Source organism: Lactuca serriola, chromosome 1, assembly GCF_051521515.1.
Source record: "Lactuca serriola cultivar US96UC23 chromosome 1, Lser_US96UC23_V15, whole genome shotgun sequence".
In the NCBI taxonomy this organism is placed as follows: Eukaryota; Viridiplantae; Streptophyta; class Magnoliopsida; order Asterales; family Asteraceae; genus Lactuca; species Lactuca serriola.
Window position 1 is genome coordinate 73,376,395 of NC_136408.1, and position 17,738 is coordinate 73,394,132.

A 17,738-nucleotide genomic window follows, 5' to 3' on the forward strand; every position below is an offset into this window, starting at 1 on the left:
TATTCTAATTATAGTATTGACATTTCCTATTGTAGCTAAGCAACTTACTAGAATTGTAAGTATCAAGTATATTAGTCCTAGACCTTAGTTGGATCCTAGTTTATGCATGATTTTTGACCTAATTTATACTACTAGGTCATGGCACGTTGTGCATGAATGGTTATTACAAAGATGCATGAGTCCGAGAATGACCTGAATTGACAGTTGTCACACAATTAATGCTGACAATTTTGAATTCAAGCCTGTGATGTTTCAGATGATCAATAACAATGGTCTCTTTGGAGGTATGCCTAGTGATGAGCCCTTGTCCCATCTGCGTTCCTTTAACCAGATGTGCGATAATTTCAAACAAAGAGGCATGACGGCTGATGCATTTAGGATGAGATTATTTCCATACACACTACAAGGGAAAGCTCGAGACTGGTTTGAGTCTTTGCCTTCTGATTCCATCACCACTTGGGAGGAATTAAGAGAAAACTTCCTAAAAAGATTTTTCCCACCCACTCGAAATGCAAATCTAAGAAACGCCATCACATCATTCCAACAAATGGATGGTGAATCGTTATGGGAAGTGTGGGAGAGATGGAACAATTTGCTAAGAAAATGTCCAACACATCGACTCCCTGACGATGTGAAACTTGAGACATTTTACCAAGGTTTGGATGCTCAAACATGCATGCTAGTAGATACATCAGCTGGAGGAGCATTTCTTACAAAGAGCTATGAGGAGAGCGTGGAGATATTGGATAGAATAGCAACTAATAATTTCCAGTGGCCCACAGATAGGGTACATGCAAGTGGTTCGAAAGGAAGTACACCGGCTGAAGTTCGTCTTGCAGCTCAAAATGATGCATTAGCAGCCGAGTTGGCCACAATCAAGAGCATGATGAAGAATATGATGTCAAGCAATGGGATGAAAGAGAAGAAGGTTGACTTTTGTGCGGTTTGTCAAGGCGTCCATGATTATAGTGAGTGCCCACAGAATCCTAAATCCGTATTTTTCATGGACAGAAAAAATTTCCCACGAAAAAACAATCCATACTCTGAAACATACAATCTAGGATGGAGAAATCATCCTAATTTCTCATGGGGTGGACAGCAACAACAACATATGCAATCTCAGCAAGAGGAGTTTCAGCAAAGGCCTTAAAACCCGCCGGGGTTTTATCAGATGCCAAATCAGCAAGTGGGACCACAAGGAGGCGCATTCCACCAGGCATCAGGAAGTAGTTCAAAACCAGCAACGCCTTCATCAAATCAAGAGATGTCACCTTTCAAGAAAGCAATGATGGAGTTTATGATAAAACAAGATCAAAAGACCGAGGCACGTGAAAAGAATCAAGAAATTGCTATGAGAAATTTAGAAAATCAATTAGGGCAATCAGCACAAGCACTAAACTCACGAGAACCTGGAACGTTGCCAAGTAACACCCAAAATCCAGGTACTGTCAATGATAAGAGGCAATGTAATGCCATCACACTTAGATCGGGAAAGGAGTTAGCTCCAAAGAATTATGACTTACCAGTCACCGATGATGAGCAGCACCCGGTAAGTGTTAAGACTCATAAAAAGAAGCAAGAATTGAAAGATGATGAAAAAGAGTATGTCGAGATTGAGGACATAACCGATGAGGAGTACGGGCAGAAGAAACCGAACAACGAAGCTCTAACAAGTTCAAGTCCAAGTGTTGGAAAAGAAAGCCCAAGGAAAAGATGCTCGAACTGGTGCGACAGTTGCACCAACAACCTTACCTTTCCCACCTAGGAAAAGTAAATCCAACGAAGATGATGGGCAATTTAAGAAGTTTCTAGAGATCCTTTCTCAAATTCATATCAACATCCCTTTTGTTGAAGCCTTAAAACAAATGCCCACATATGCAAAGTTCATGAAGGAAGTTCTTACAAGGAAAAGAGTTTGGAGAGAGTTTGAGACTGTTGCAATGACAAAAAGTTGCACGTCAATAATCAAAAATAGATTACCTGTGAAGAAGGATGATCCAGGTAGTTTCATTCTACCGTGCAAAATTGGAAAATTTAACAAGATTGGTTTGTGTGACCTTGGTGCAAGTATCAATTTAATGCCTTTGTCAATTTTTCGAAAATTAGGACTTGGTGAAGCTAGACCGACCACAGTTTCACTCCAGCTAGCAGACCGATCTATGGTATATCCAGAAGGTAAAATAGAGGATATCATTATCAAGGTTGATAATCTTTTCATTCCAGCTGATTTTATCATTTTGGATTATGAAGCTGAAGATGATTGTGGAATAATCTTAGGGAGGCCATTTTTGGCAATTGCTGAAGCTTTAATTGATGTCAAAAAGGGAGAGGTTACATTGAGAGTAAATGACGAGCAAAAGACTTTTAATATGTTTAAGGCTATCAAAAAACCTTCTAATGTGGAAGAATGCTCATTCATACGAGTTACAAATGGATTGGTAGATTTAAAGGAGGCCCACTTGAACAAGGTGACTCGTAACATGGAGGAAAATAGAGAGTCCATAGTTAAACGTGTAGTGAGTCGGGTCAAGGAGAAGCATGACTTGAATGATAGTGTGATTGAATCATCTTTGCCATCCCTTGAAAAAGTATATGATTTAGAGTTGAAGTGGCCTTCAGAACACTTGGTGAAGGTTAGAAAGAAAAGGATGAAGCACTTGTTGAGGCATAAAGAGTTCAAAATACAAAGTCATGAATTTACCAAAATTCAAAAGTTTGGGGATGAGAAATGGCAAGGCAAGGAGATTTTGAAAAGAGACAACGAGAGAAAGGATTTGGGTGATCAAACAACGAGACAAATACCATTTTGGAGAATGAAAAGAGGAAGTGATGGTGCTTCATTTGAAGCATGTTGAAGAGTAATTTGTTTGTTTTATTTTTTATTTTTTATTTTCATTTTCATTTTTTTTTTAATTTTTATTATTATTAGTTTTAGTATTATTATTTTTGTTTTATTTTTGCTTTTGTTTTTTTTTTGTTTATTTCAATTATTTTCATTTTTGCATTGTTGCTTATTCATTTCTTATTATTTGTTTTGTTCTAATAAATTTGTCGAGTGTGCAGCCCTTGTTTGCTATCCAGGTAGTTGGTGATGAAGTCAGAGTCGTGGAAAACAAAAAGTTTATGCTATACTTAGAGATCAGCCGTCACAATATACGTTCTTGGTTTATCATATCATGTGAGACGACATACCATCAGGGAGTATTCTTTTTATTCTATTTTTATTGCTCGGGATGAGCAATCTTTAAAGTTTGGGGATGTGTTTAGTGCTCGTTTTTCGAACTCTAAATGAACTAAAAAACTTATTTTTGTCCCCATATTTTACAGTTTACATCATTTTTTGAGCTTAAAAAGATAAATTTACGTTAATGAGTGTAATCGACATAATATTTCTCGGTTGGTGTTTTTCTACCCATTCAGTTGGGTTTTTGACCTGTCTTGCATGGGTTCCTCATCTCTTATTCTATAGGACGATGAGAGTTGGGCTTCTTCTTATGAAGTCCAAAATTCTTAAAGGAATTGACAGCTTTCATCACCACTTGTCATCACAAGTGCAACTTGAGTTTCTTGAGTTCCCCTCCTCCTATTCTATAGGTTGGTGGGAGATGGTTTTCTTGCACGAAATCCATAATATAGCACATCGTGCTTTGCATCGGAATTGACGGTATTCATTTTACTTGTTAATGCAAGTGCAACCTGTGTTTCATGGGTTCCCCACCGCCTAGTCTACGGGTCATGGTGGGAGTTTGACTTCCTCTTATGAAGTTCAAAAATCTAAAAGGAATTAACGGATTTTATCTTGTGAATACAAGATTGCCTAAGCTTCTTAGGCCCCCACCACTTATTCAACGAGTCTTGGTGGGAGTTGGACTCATATTATAATGTCCAAATGGCTTCAGCAACGAATTGACGGATTTGAAAGAAGAAAAATTCATCACGAGCAATTAAGGTGAATAAAAGATGTTTGGCAGATTGACCACGTCTCAGTGTTTTCATCATATCCGGCTCCTCGGGACTCCGACTTAGGCGATTCAAGATGTTTCGGAAACTAGACACAATTATCTACAAGTTTCGTGTTTTGAGTTTTCACTAATTCAGTCGTTTTCCAGTTCAAAATCGACTTGGAAGTTGAAGTTAGTTTGCTGGACGAAAATCAAAAGCTAAAGTAAATTTTGAAATAAAGTTGAAAGATAAAGGGCTAAAGTTGTAACATGCTGAAAGTTGAAAGCAAAGGGATAAATTTGTGCAATGCGTGAAGGTTGGAGGATCATTCATGTAATTATGATCTATATAATAATTGTTAGGCGATCAAATGGGGGGTGGCACGAATAAAAAAAATACGCATGGAAAATACCTACGAAGATAAGATGGCCGCCATTCCTTCAGCCACCACGATTGTTGCGATTGAAGAGGACATATGACTTCGTTCTTGAGGCTACGTATGCAGCAATCACATATACCAAGTAAATCAATTTGGTCATCTATTTAACTTTCTAGTTATTTTGTTTATTTATTTACTTTTGTTTCTCCTGCTATGTAACTTGCTTTCGGTTCATAACTTGTTATTCATTGTGTGTTAGTTTTATGGTTGTTTTAAATATGATGTTTAAACTTTGTTTATCCACTATTATCAATTTTAATTTTATGGAGTAATAATCTTTACGGTTTGGTTGACTAGGATGAGATGATAATTTTAATGTAGTTGATTTTGTTTGAACCAATTTTGTTGAAATCGAATAGCATATTCAAATGTGTTCTTATTTTAAAAATATAAATTTTGATCGGTAACTTTGATTTTGGCTAACATTTGATCAACGTTGGTTAGGGTTAATTTACTTGGTTTAAATTTAATATTTACATGCTTATATTGACTTCGAGAGAAGCTTTATTTGTGACATCATTTGAATATAAATGTGCGGTTTCGTTCTCTCGCTTAAACTTAACATAGACGTGTGTTAGGGCATTTTTAACAAAACCATCAGACTTAATGTTTTTTAAAATCATAAACTACATAGAGATATGAGTGAATGTTTTTTAAGTCGAATCATGAGACCGAGAGGTAATTGATAACTTTTGTTGGTGTTAAGTTATTCGTTTCTATATAATTGGTTTGACAAATTAGTTGCATTAGAAGAATCATTGAACCCGTATAAGTCAACCGAATCCCGTTTTTCTCATAATTGTTAAATTGTTCAATTGTTTTCTTTGTTTGTTCGATTATTTTATTTTTCGTTTTTACCTTGGTGAATTTAGTTTAATTTTATTTTAATTGTTTCCTTAGTTTAATAAAATCAATCACTTTTGCAATCAATTGCCTAGTTCACTCTTTCTTAGAATAGGATAGTCCCTGTGGGTTCGATATCTGGTCTTACGACTATATTACTTGCACGACCTCGTATACTTGCAAGTACGCGTTTTCGTCAACACTACTTGATTCTTCTTATTTGTTTTGCTATTGATTTAAACCTTTTTAATCAATTCCGAATTATACTTAATCTTATAAGTATAATCATATTTATTAAACTTTTAGTAAATCATGACGAATATCTTGTTACTATTATGGTGGACTTTGACCAACACACAACTTTGTGTACTCGATCTCCTAGTCCTTCACTTGCCACTTTGTCAACGAATTAGTCTAATTTCCAAATATGAAATTTCTCATTCATCATGCAACCAAGTTGCGTGATTCTAAATTTCTGTCCAATTGAAACTTGGGTGATTAGAAACTCTTCTTATTTGGTAAATTCTCGACCTTTCCATAAACACCATAAATAAGAATCATATCCATTTGTTGTAGAAATATTCAAACATCAATTTTCATAACGATTTCGTTGCAAGGAAGTAAACAAATAAATAAATAAGTCAAACCAAAATTTATTTTATTTATAAAAGCAACGGAAAACATTTGTCCTTACAATGTAAAATCCATTGAAAACTTTGTATTTCAAAAAGAAAATTTCTAACAACTCTATCATAACTATCTAAGCTCAAAATCTAATCTTCAAGTCAATGCGATCAAGATCGATTTCTTGTGATTAGATTCATCTTGCTCTTTCACCAAGCTTCCTTTCTTTTCACCGATCCTGAAAAACATTCAAATGCAATCTTATCAGATCATGTATTAAGAATCAATGAATAGGAACTTAACAGAGTTAGATAGTGGATTTTACCTGAAGCACAACCATACTCTTTGACTCTCCCATCTTCTGGAATCTTTAGGCTCTTAGGGTAGACTTGTATTTAACGCCCTTTCTTTTGGCAGCAAACGCAGGTCAGTTCTCCTAGAACGTCCTCGGAAGCATGGTCGGTTGACTTTCCCAACAAATATGCTCCATTCCTTTGCCAAATCGTTTCTGATTCAGCAGCAATGAGCATGTAAGTTAGGTCAATGAGGTTGTCGTCACGATCCATCATATAATACTTTCTTTTGAACTCATTATATGATTCAGGGAGTGACTGCAGAACCCAGTTCACAGCCAACTCATTAGGAAATGACACACCCAACATAATCAACCTATCGATGTGTGATTTCATTCCTAGAATGTGGGCACACACGGATTTGCCATCTTCATGTTTCATTTCCAATAGGGCTTTAGTGATGTTGAACCTTTCAATTCTTCGATCTTGTGGGTTAGGGAAAACAATTAGAGGAGGAGGAGGAAGTGAAGCATGATTTCTTTTTCCTCGATCGAATCGTGGAATACCATCTTCATGTGGAATGCTTGTTCCACGGGATTTGGGAAGACCATAGTTGTCGAATTTTGACATCTACAAAACGGGAGAAACAAATTCAAGTTAGTTGATTTATTGAGTCCTTAGTAAATCACCCAAATGAGATACTAAGGCTAGGACCCCAACACAATATTCTACAACTCGGGAGAGGGATGCCTAACCCAAATTGCAGAACATTTGAAGGTAAGTGAATGACGATTCACTAATTTCCACCATGAAAAACTAAAAAGAAATTTAAATTTTAAATCTCTGAAAACTCCTAGATCCTTTGAGATTCATTGAACATTTCAATGGCATGTTTAAATCTCGATATGCCCCTCTTGTTGGTGACTGGGATGCTGAGGATCACAAAGCGGGTGTGAATAACCATGCAAACTTACATGGTGCCCCCACATGTTACAGTCACCTATTCGATGTGCCGGTAAACCACACACGCTCCACCGAACTATGACAAACATTGATTCACCCTTTGCTACCTTTGCTTAGAACCATTTAGTGTGCCGGTAAACCACACACGCTCCACTAACGTCTTCGCAAGGGCACAAAGTGTAATTTCATGGAATTGCATCAATTCACTTTTTCCTAAGTAACTAAGATTGGGAATTTGAAAAACATTTAGTTACTTTTGTACTTCATTATACTTATAATGGAAGGTTTCGTCCTATCCTACCCGTTCGGCTAACGACCCTCCACTAGTCAAGAGTGTGGTGGGTAAGAGTGGATACCCATTCAATCGCCATTTTATAGGCAATTTTCTTAAACACCCCTTATAGACCAACTTCGTGAATGAGGCCTACTAACGGTAAGACTGACTTTTACTCATACATATATATAATGTTAGACTTTTAATGTTATATATAGTATAGGGTGTATTTTACACTTTCAAACTACTAAGTGGTCAAATTTAATAATTATACTTTTAATTCAATTAAATTGTAAACCTAAACTTTTATGGATTTATTAAACCTCCTTTAATTATACACCTTAATTAATTAATAAACCATAAGGGTGTGATTTGAACTTTTCACAACAATATTAGGGTTTTAGAATTTAACATTCCTAAATTAAACCTTTTAATCAACTTTTAAATTCCAAAACTTGAGGGCAAGTTTTGAAACATTTTTCAAAACAATAGGGTTTCAACTATTTAAATTTCAAAACAACAAAACTTTTGAGGTCAAATTTAAACTATAAAACCTAAAGGGGAAAATATGAAACTTTTCATAATCACAAGGATCAATTAACAAATAATGTAAGTTAACATTTAATCACATATTTATCCATATTTGATTTATTTAATGATTTCTTGCAAAACAATTTACCAAATTAATCAAAATAATTAATCAGTTATCACATAAGGAAACAAATATTTTATTAATTGATAAATATCTTCAATTAGATCAAGAATATACTCATATATATCAAAAAATCGGATTTATATTGATCTAATATGATAAGGCAAGTATCCTCAAGCAAAAACAACAAGAAATCCCGTTTTTCCCTCTTTCTGACCAACTGACTCGTCGAGTCACGCATGGACTCGTCGAGTCAGCATGGACTCGGCGAGTTCATCTATAGACTCGGCGAGTTCAGCCCCTAGAATCCCAAAATTTCAATTTTAAATCTTGAACAAACAAACAAAGCATCAATACAATACAAACCAATCAAGGCTCTGATACCACTGATGGGTTTTGGTCATAAGAACATCCTATGTGCTCATACAAACCCTAATGCTTGGATCTAGGTTTCTCTATTGTACATGCAAGTTATCCAAAACTATAAACCCTAATTATAGCATTCAAGTAATCATATTAACATGAGAATAGGTTTAAGATATTACCTTGATTGTTATGTAGCAATAACAATCTCAATTCCTCCTTGTATTGACTTTAGAAAGCTTAGAGTCACAAATGTCACTCCTCTAATGGTTCACAAACACCAACAGCAAGAGGATGAAGATGAGATAGAAAGGAGGCTGCCCTAAAACGTGTGAAACCCTAGAAGGATGCTTAGCCACGTTTTTTGGGTCATAAGGGATTTATATATATATATATATATATATATATATATATATATATATATATATATATATATATATATATATATATATATAGGAGGCAATTAGGGTTATCTAACAAGGAAACCCTAATTTGGATGCTTAAGCCCTAAGCAACCCATAGATTCCTTTCCTTAAGGCTTTGGACGATTTCCCCATGGGTTTTCCATAGAATTCGTCCACTCCTTAATATAAGGCAATCCATGGCCCAAATTGCAATTATCTTATAATTACAATTCCAGTCCCTTAAGTTTAATTAATCTCTTTTAGTCACAAAACTAATTACTAATTAATTATTGACTAATATTAATTAAACAATATGATTTCTCCTTTAATATATTATTCTCATAATATATTAATAAATCATATTAATCCTTTCTCTCCATAATTCATCCTATCAAGTTGCTTTGGTGAAGGCAACCCAAAAGGACCATGCAGCATCGGGTCAAGTACATACCAAAATAGTTATGGACTTAGACACTAGTCCAATATATTTTTCCTTTGTAGGGATCAAATCCTGGAATCAACACCTAGCTCCATAACCGTTAATCCAGGAGGAATCATATACTGTAGGTTTATGTACACGGCATAGATTTATAATAAAGAACCTTGGTGTAGATCTATTTCTTATGGAAAGATTTATGTGAATGGTTATTTTCCGTCTGTGGTTGCTAGCTACAACTTCGTCTGACGAGGCAACATGCGTCAAATGTTTCTTTCTTCGTTACTATATGACTGCTTTTAAACGTTAGTAATGATCTCGATTCCTCCATTTATATTTATATTGTGCATGTGTGCCTTGTTTATTGTGCCTATGTGGCTTGTGGAGGAGCGACGAATAGTGTCGGTTATGGGCAAATTGATATATTGAAGATTTTATTCGAAGATGTATAGATCTAGATTGATTCAATTCTCCCAATTTGGGCGGAGTGTGTAAGAGTGTTTAGGTTGTTAACTGCCCCTCCCTACGACACAATTCTCCGTAAGCAGAGATGTTTCAAAGAATAGAATTGTAAACATAATGGTTAATATTTCTCGTTGAAATTATATGAGTGGTAAAATATGCGTTTATAATTTACCGGTTATTGAAAATTATTTTGGGATGAGTTTGCCCTACTGGTTAAGTGTCGATTTCCAAATTAAGTAAGATAATACTTAATTAATAATATGACACAAATTTACAAAGTTTATAAAATTTGAAACTTATGAGTTTTACATATAAACTATACGAACTTTTGTACAAAGTTTCAAGAGTAAATTCGGTTATTTTATGTTTTCACAAAGCATGATATGACTATATTTTACACAATTTGGTATTCGAAATCTTTATATAAAAAGCATTTTGGCAATGGGACTGTAAAAATATATTATAAGTTTGGTGTATATATATATATATATATATATATATATATATATATATATATATATATATTACAAAAGGTGTATTTTTGAATTTGAGCAAATGACATTTCTAAATGAGTTTCAATATACTTTTATGACTCAATTATTTTATACTTTCGATAGAAAAGTACGTGTTTATAAAATCCAGTCAACTAGATAAATTTTATAAAACATTTTCGGGTATAAAAATACTTTGTGTCAAAACCTGTACAACTCACCAACAATTTTGTTGACGTATCTTAATGCATGTATTCTCAGGTTATTTATAAGGTCAGAAGAGTTTGTATAGAAGATCCTCCGATATTCTTATCATACAATTGTGAACGCCAAATCGTTAGGCTTGTGTAGTATTTCAGCAATAATCTTGTCAATGTAATTTCTATTTCGGTAATAATAAAAGATTATATTTGTACTGTTCAATGTATGTTCAATAACTATGATTACTGGTTTACCTAGCGCACCTCGACGTTTCCGCCATCGGTCGAGGGTGTGACAATACTGTAGTTTCAATACTTTAAGAGAGTAAATAAATACAACTTATCTTGTTTAGAATGTGTTCACAACTCAAGTATTGTTGGACAAGAAGTTACTAATGAAGATATGTTGGAGAAAACTTACTCCACATTTCATGCAACAAACTTTACCTTGATGCAACACTATTGATTGCAAAATTTCACAAAATATTCTAAACTGAATGCATGCATGGTTGTTGCAAAGAAAACAATGAAATCTTGATGTAAAACCATGAATCTTGTCCAACAGGATCAATAGCACTTCCTGAAGCAAATGATATAAATATTGATCGTCATCGAAACAATACATGTGGACGAGGACGTGGTCGTGGTTGAGGAAGAGGATGTGGTTATTTTAATCGAAACCAAAGCTATAATCAAAACTATAATTCTGGTCGTGGCAAGTGAATAATCGTGGTCATGGCCAGAAAATGAATAAATACCAATCCTCACAAAGAAACAATGTATATAAACAAGGCAAGGCCAAATTAGGAAGGCATGATGATGGGACATCATATAAATTTTATGGTTCATGTTATAGATGTGGTAGCACATGCCATTGGTCAAGGACTTGTCGTACACCTACACATCTCTCTCAACTTTATCAAGAGTCCCTCAATGGAAAAGGAAAAGAAGCAAACTTCATTGATAATATTGAATGCACTCCGCTACCTATTGCTGATTTTTGCAATGACATGGAAGACATGAACTAAAATTTGATATTATTGTTCTAGTAAACTTATTTTTCCTTCCTTTTTAGTTCATGTATTGTCTTTCCTACTATAAATGAGCTTTCTTTATAATAATTAATATGATTATTTTTATTGACTTATTATTTCTTTCATATGTGAAGTTTAATATGAGTCCAAATAGAGTACAACACCAACAAAATGGTTGGAGATCTTTGTATAAAAGATAGTGGTAGTACACACTATTTTAAAATCAAAGAAATATTTTTCAAAATAAATACCTAGAAAAGTAGTCATACATAAAACATCAAGTCTTCCAGGCATGATAGAGGGAACAGGGAAAGCCCATTTTTTATTACCAAATGGTACAAGCTTTTGTATAGAAAATGCCTTATTTTCTCCAAATTCTAATAGAAACTTAATGAGTTTTAATGACATATATTTCAAAGGATAGGACACAAAACCATGAACATTGAAAATAAGAAATATATGTATATTATAGACAAAAACAATGTGCTTGAAAAACTACCGACACCCTATTCTAGTCTGCATTATACATATATACATATGATTGAATCAAATATGGTAATCAAAGAAAAACATTGTGATCATGGGACATTCTGTTTATGGAATGATAAGTTGGGCCACCTAAGATTACCAATGACGCGAAGGATAACTGAGAATACACATGGGCACCTATTGAAGGACCATAATTTCCCTGAATCCATTAGCATAAGACCGTGTATATCTTGTTCCCTTGGAAAGTTAATTATAAAACTGTAACGACATAAATTTATAAACCAAAACTTTCATTTTTCAAACACAATAAAACACATATCACATTTTCTCCAAAAACTTCAAGTATCAAAAATCAGTAAATAGTTCAAAAATTGTTTATCACGAATCTAGGATCAAAATAAATATAACTCCAGCTCAGATGTGTGTGTACAATCAAGTCGGTGCTTTCCCACGATCCTTGGAAGTACGTGAAACACATAACACGGTAATCATGAAGCTTAGTAAGTTCCCCAAAATACCACATACAACACATTAGCCACTCGAGGCTATAAATCTGTAAGACCCTCCGGTCTATGTGTCTCAGTGGGACCCTCCAGTCCCATGGATCATTATACCCTCTGGTCCGGTCTCATTGAGGACCCTCCGGTTTCACAGCTCGTTGGACCTTCTGGTCCAGTCTTAGTAACACATACAATATCATATATATCACATAGAAAAATGCATAACTCAAGTATGCACATACGATCCTCTGGTGACACATAAATACCACTCTAGGTAAAGTATAGTGAGAAGACTCACCTCGTAAACTAGCAAGTAACAATCACATACTCGAAAATCCCGAACTAGCCTCCGCCTAACACATTAGATAAGTATCTCTAATCAATACCCCCACTCTTACTCAAATACTCCAAAAGTTTCTCTTACTCTCTCTCTCTCTCTAACTCTTGGAATAGGTAAAATACCATTTTACCCGTCCACGGTCTCCATTACTTATGTTGGCGAAACCCTAAAGTTAACATAAGTCAACTCGAGTCAACAGTCCCAGTTTGACCTGACTCGCCGAGTGCACTCATGTGACTCCTCAAGTCCAGTTGCTACTCAGAGGTCCTAATGATGGTCCAGCTCGTCGAGTTAACCCCTAACTCGCCGAGTAACAGCATTGACAGTTCATCGGGACAAACCCTAACCGACTTATTGAGTAGGCTCCTTGACTCGGCGAGTCCATTCATACTCTTTCCCTAATCAGACGATTTCAAGGAAGAAGACTTTCCCAAACTCTAGATCTACATTCTCAGGGCTCATTTATCACGTAAAGTCACATACTTTACGTCCATGCATGACACTTTGGGCATGGAATGGCAAGAACATGCTCTAATATGGGTTTTTCACTCAAGAGTTCCACTAAGGCTGAATAAAGCAGGGACCTTTGGATGCTAGGGACCTCACAAGGTCCAGATCTGAAGTCCAAACCTCGACATGAACTCAAAATCCTCAAAGTCCTAATAATATATAGAAAAGAATCCCTAATCTCTAAAAAATTGAGATCTACCCAAACAAATGAGAAAGGTTTTAACTTTATACCTTTAACAGGAGCTCTTGGATGAATAACCAATAGATCTAACAGCCTCCTCTTGCTACTTACTTGAAAACCTTTTCTTCTCTTCCAAAGGTACACCAAAAAGGTCAACGTTAGCTCTCTATCTCTCTCTCTCTCTCTCTCTCTCTCTCTCTCTCTCTCTCTAAGCTAAAAGGGAGATTAGGGTTTCTCTTAGGGAAGTGTAGCCGCAAATGAGGCTATAAGTGCCTTTAAATAGGCCCCAAACCTGGGGATTTAGGGTTTCTCAGACCAACGTCTACTTGGCGAGTCGGCTCTCGGACTCGTCGAGTAGGACATTAACCCCACGTGACACATCGCGAATCTACTCGACAAGTTAGAGCACCGACTCATCGAGTAGATCAATAGATAAATAATTAATTAAATAATAAATAATATACCTGGAAGTCTGTATGTTACAACTCTTACCCACTAGAATCAGACTTCGCCCTCAAAGTCATGATCCGAAAATAACTCTGGATACTGCTCTCGCATCTCGGACTCCGGCTCGCACGTCAACTCGGAACTTCTCCGATGTTGCCACTAGACCTGAGCTAGGGTTACCTCTTTGTTCCTTAGAACCTTCACCTTCTGATCCATGATCACAATCAGTCTCTCAATGTAATTCAGGCTCGCATCCACCTGAATGTCCTCTAGTGGTACCACTGTCGTCTCATCGGCTATAGACTTCCTTAGCTAAGACACATGGAAGGTGTTATCAATCCGACTCAACTCTGCAGGTAGCTCCAAACGGTACGCTACCCTACCCACTATGGCAGTCACCCTAAAAGGACCGATGTTTCGGGGCCCCAACTTGCCCCGTTTCCTGAATCGGATCACCCATTTCCAAGGGGATACCTTCAGGTGTACAAAATCTACGACCTGGAACTCCAGCTCGAATTGTCGCCTATATGCATAACTCTTCTAGCGACTCTGGGCCATCAGTAACCTCTATCTGGCTTGCTGAATCTACTCAGTTGTCTTTAGCACTATCTCAGTGCCACCCATTCCTCGCTGCCCCACCTCTCCCCCAACAAATGGGAGTCCGACACTTTCTCCCATAAAGAAGCTTAGAGGGAGGCATACCAATACTCGAATGATAGCTGTTGTTGTAAAAAAAAACTCAGCCAAGGGAAAATAAGTGTCCCACCTTCCCCCGAAATCCATAACACATGGATGCAGCATGTCCTCAAGCGTCTGATTCGTCCACTCGCTCTGTCGGTCTGTTTGCGGATGGTATGCGGTACTGAAGTGTAACCGGGTACCCAACTTCTCATGAAATTTTTTTCCAGAATCTGGAAGTGAAACACATATCTCGATCTTAAAGAAGGTGGGAGTCCGAAAATTTCTCCCATAAAGAAGCTTAGAGGGAGGCATACCAATACTCGAATGATAGCTGTTGTTGTAAGAAATCTCGGCCAAGGGAAAATAAGTGTCCCAACTTCCCCCGAAATCCATAACGCATGCATGCAGCATGTCCTCAAGCGTATGAATCGTCCACTCGCTCTGCTGGTTTGTTTACGGATGGTACGCGGTACTGAAGTGTAACCGGGTACCCAACTTCTCATGAAATTTTTTCCAGAATCTGGAAGTAAAACACCCATCTCGATCTGACACTATCGGGGTCGACACTCCATGCCGAGCTTCCACTTCCCTCACATAAATCTCGGTCAATCTCTCTGTAGAAGAACTCTCATTGATGGCGAGGAAGTGAGCGCTCTTTGTGAGTTGGTCCACAATCACCTAAATCGCGTCAACTTCACACACAGTTCTCAGCAAATTGGTGATAAAGTCCATGGAAATCTGTTCCCGCTTCCACTGGGGAATATCTAGAGGTTGCAATGGACCATGAGGACGTTTGTGCTTGGCCTTAACCTGACGACAGGTCAAGCACCTGTCAACTACCCAAGCCACGTCCCTCTTCATACAAGGCCACTAATAATCTCTGTTCAGGTCCAAGTACATCTTAGTGACTCCTGGATGGATCAAGAATTTCGATTTATGTGCCTCCTTCATCAGGATACGGTGAGCTCAGGGCACTCAAATTCGCCCTCGAAAAGTCATAAGCCCTCGGCTATTTGTCACAAACTTGGGAACTTGCCCAACCACCCACTCCCTCTTGTGTTTCTTCGGTCTCAAGTCCTCCGTCTGGGCCTCCCGAATGGTATCTAAGACTAGATTCATCACCGTCGTCCTCATACACACATCTCGGATCGGGGCGCTCTCTACTCTACGACTCAGAGCGTCGGCTACCACGTTAGCCTTGCCCAGATGATAAAGGATATCACAATCATAGTCTTTCACCACATCCAACCATCTCCTCTTTCGCATATTTAGGTTGGGCTAGTCCATGAGATAGTTCAGGCTCTTCTGGTTCGTGTATATGGTACACCGAACCCCATATAAATAATGGCGCCAGATCTTGAGGGCGAACACCACCGCCCCCAGCTCTAGATCATGGGTGGGATATCTCGTCTCATGAGGCTTCAACTGCCTCGATGCGTAGGCTATCACATGCCCTCTCTGCATCAGCACTGCACCCAAACCGGATATGGATGCATCATAGAAAACCAAAAAGTCCTCCACTCCCTCGGGAAGGGATAACACTGGGGCTTCGTACAATCTATAGCGAAGAGTCTCAAATTAGGTCTACTACTCGGGACCCCAAGTAAAAGTCACGCCCTTCCGGGTCACCCTGGTGAGGGGGACGGAACTCTTGGAGAAATCTGTGATAGATCTCAGATAGTAGCCGACCAATCCCAGAAAACTCCTGGTCCCTGTGGGGGATCTCGGCACCTCATATCTCATAACTGCCTCAATCTTGGCTAGATCGACCAACATCCCATTCTGATTAACGAGGTGTCCCAGGAACTAGACCTCTCGTAACAAGAAATCACACTTGGAGAATTTGGCATAAAGCCTCTCCGATCTCGATACTCCAAGAATATCTCTCAAATGCTCCTCATGCTGCTCTCTGGATCTCGATTACACCAAGATATCGTTGCTGAACACAATCACCGATCGATCCAACATAGGCCTACACACCCAGTTCATGAGGTCCATAAACGCTGCCGATGCGTTGGTGAGTCCAAAAGGCATCACCACGAACTCGTTATGCCCATAACGAGTCCTAAAGGCCGTCTTTTGGATATCCCCCACACGGACTCTCATCTGATGGTATGCAGACCTCAAATCGATATTGGAAAACCAAGAGTCACCCTGCAACTGATCGAACAGATCGTCGATCCTCGGAAGTGGATAACGGTTCTTGACCGTCAGCTTGTTCATTTCCCGGTAATCAATGGACATCCGGTGTGAACCATCCTTTTTCTTGACGAAAAGGATCGGCACTCCCCACGGAAAACTAGTCGGCCTAATAAAGCCCTTCCCTAACAACTCCTGGAGCTGTGAGGATAACTCTTGCATCTTAGGTGGTGCAAGGCGATAAGGTGCCTTAGCAATAGGTGTCGGTCCAGGAATCAAATCAATTCGAAACTCCACTTGCTTCTCAAGAGGCACACCAGATAACTCCTCGGGGAAAACATTAGGGAACTTGCATACTATCGGAACCTCAAAGATAGAATTCGGCCTCTCTAACACTGTCTGTGAATCCATCACATACGCCAAGAATCCCATACAACCTTGCTGTAAACTATGCCTTGACCTGGAGGCAGAGTAGATAGCTGCCCAAGATCTGGTACCCTCGCTATACATTGTAAGCACTCCCCACTAAGGTCTCGTATAGCCACCAACCGACGCTCATAGTCGATCGCTTCTCCAAAGCGGCTCAACCAATCCATACGCACGATGACGCAGACATCACCCATCGAGATCAGTACCAGGTCAATTGGAAACTCGACGTAAAAAATCTCGAGCACACATCTCTGGATCACATCAATAGTGAACACTGCATGCTCATTGGCTATGGAAACTCTCAGAGGTCGATTCAACTCCTGTCGTCGAATGCTGATGTGATGACTAAATGCTAATGATACGAAGGATCGATTTGCACCCGAGTCAAATAACACCAAAGCAGGTACAAAACTCACAAGAAAAGTACCTAAGCATATGACAATATAAGCACAATATAACTCGAAATAGAATAAGTAAAAGAACACATACCAGCCATGATATCAGGTGTTGCGTGGACCTTCTCCGCTGTCAGTTGAAAGTCTCTCCTGCGAACCCTCGGTAACTCAACCTTCAATGGACGACTTTCTGTAGCTCGTACG

The 17,738-nt window shown here is 37.9% G+C and overlaps 1 protein-coding gene across 1 annotated transcript; it reads left to right on the plus strand.

Annotated features, from left to right (window-relative positions):
- The first annotated feature begins 247 nt into the window (after window positions 1–247).
- LOC145057153 (uncharacterized) lies at window positions 248–1,150 on the plus strand. The gene has a single exon (XM_079004940.1). It carries the CDS (start codon window positions 248–250, stop codon window positions 1,148–1,150), a length of 903 nt encoding a protein of 300 aa, XP_078861066.1.
- Window positions 1,151–17,738: the final 16,588 nt, after the last annotated feature.

Excerpts from the sequence above, each read along its gene's own strand:
- LOC145057153 (XM_079004940.1), top strand. The coding sequence starts at position 248 with ATGTTTCAGATGATCAATAACAATGGTCTCTTTGGAGGTATGCCTAGT.